At 47.8% G+C, this 454-nt stretch overlaps 1 protein-coding gene across 1 annotated transcript; it reads left to right on the forward strand.

The window, feature by feature from the left end:
- Positions 1-18: 18 nt before the first annotated feature.
- Positions 19-451, forward strand: LOC106322301 (cysteine-rich repeat secretory protein 12-like; the record flags this gene model as incomplete). The annotated part of the gene is made up of 1 exon (XM_013760390.1): positions 19-451. A coding segment is annotated over exon 1 (348 nt), but the record flags the coding sequence as incomplete, so codon positions are not given.
- Positions 452-454: the final 3 nt, after the last annotated feature.

A 454-nucleotide genomic window follows, 5' to 3' on the forward strand; every position in this document is an offset into this window, starting at 1 on the left:
CATAAAGAGTTGCCTGACCCTATCTCATGCATGCATACTCATATTTTGTGATACAGACATATACACCCAAAGGCCAAAAGGCAACACATCGGCGAAAGTGATCATGTCAGCGACAATAGCAATTATCTCGATCTCCGTCGTCATCGCAGCCGTATATCTTCTCACAAATTTTGCATTTCCCACCGTAGAGCCGTTAGTCTACTACCACTACTGCTCTCCACCAAAGTACTTTCCAGGATCGTCTTCCAGGTCAAACGTCGACTCGCTACTCAACATGTTCGTAAACTCAGCTTCTATCTATACATACAACAACCTCACCGTCAACGGAAACTACGGACTGCACCAGTGCCGGGGTGATCTCTCCTCCAGTGAGTGCGTTAGTTGTGTCACGCAAGCTGTTAGCCTGCTCCAAAGTGACAGCTTTGGTGAGAGCGGCTGCGCTTTACAGCTCGAA

Source organism: Brassica oleracea, unplaced genomic scaffold (assembly GCF_000695525.1).
Source record: "Brassica oleracea var. oleracea cultivar TO1000 unplaced genomic scaffold, BOL UnpScaffold14040, whole genome shotgun sequence".
In the NCBI taxonomy this organism is placed as follows: domain Eukaryota; kingdom Viridiplantae; phylum Streptophyta; class Magnoliopsida; order Brassicales; family Brassicaceae; genus Brassica; species Brassica oleracea.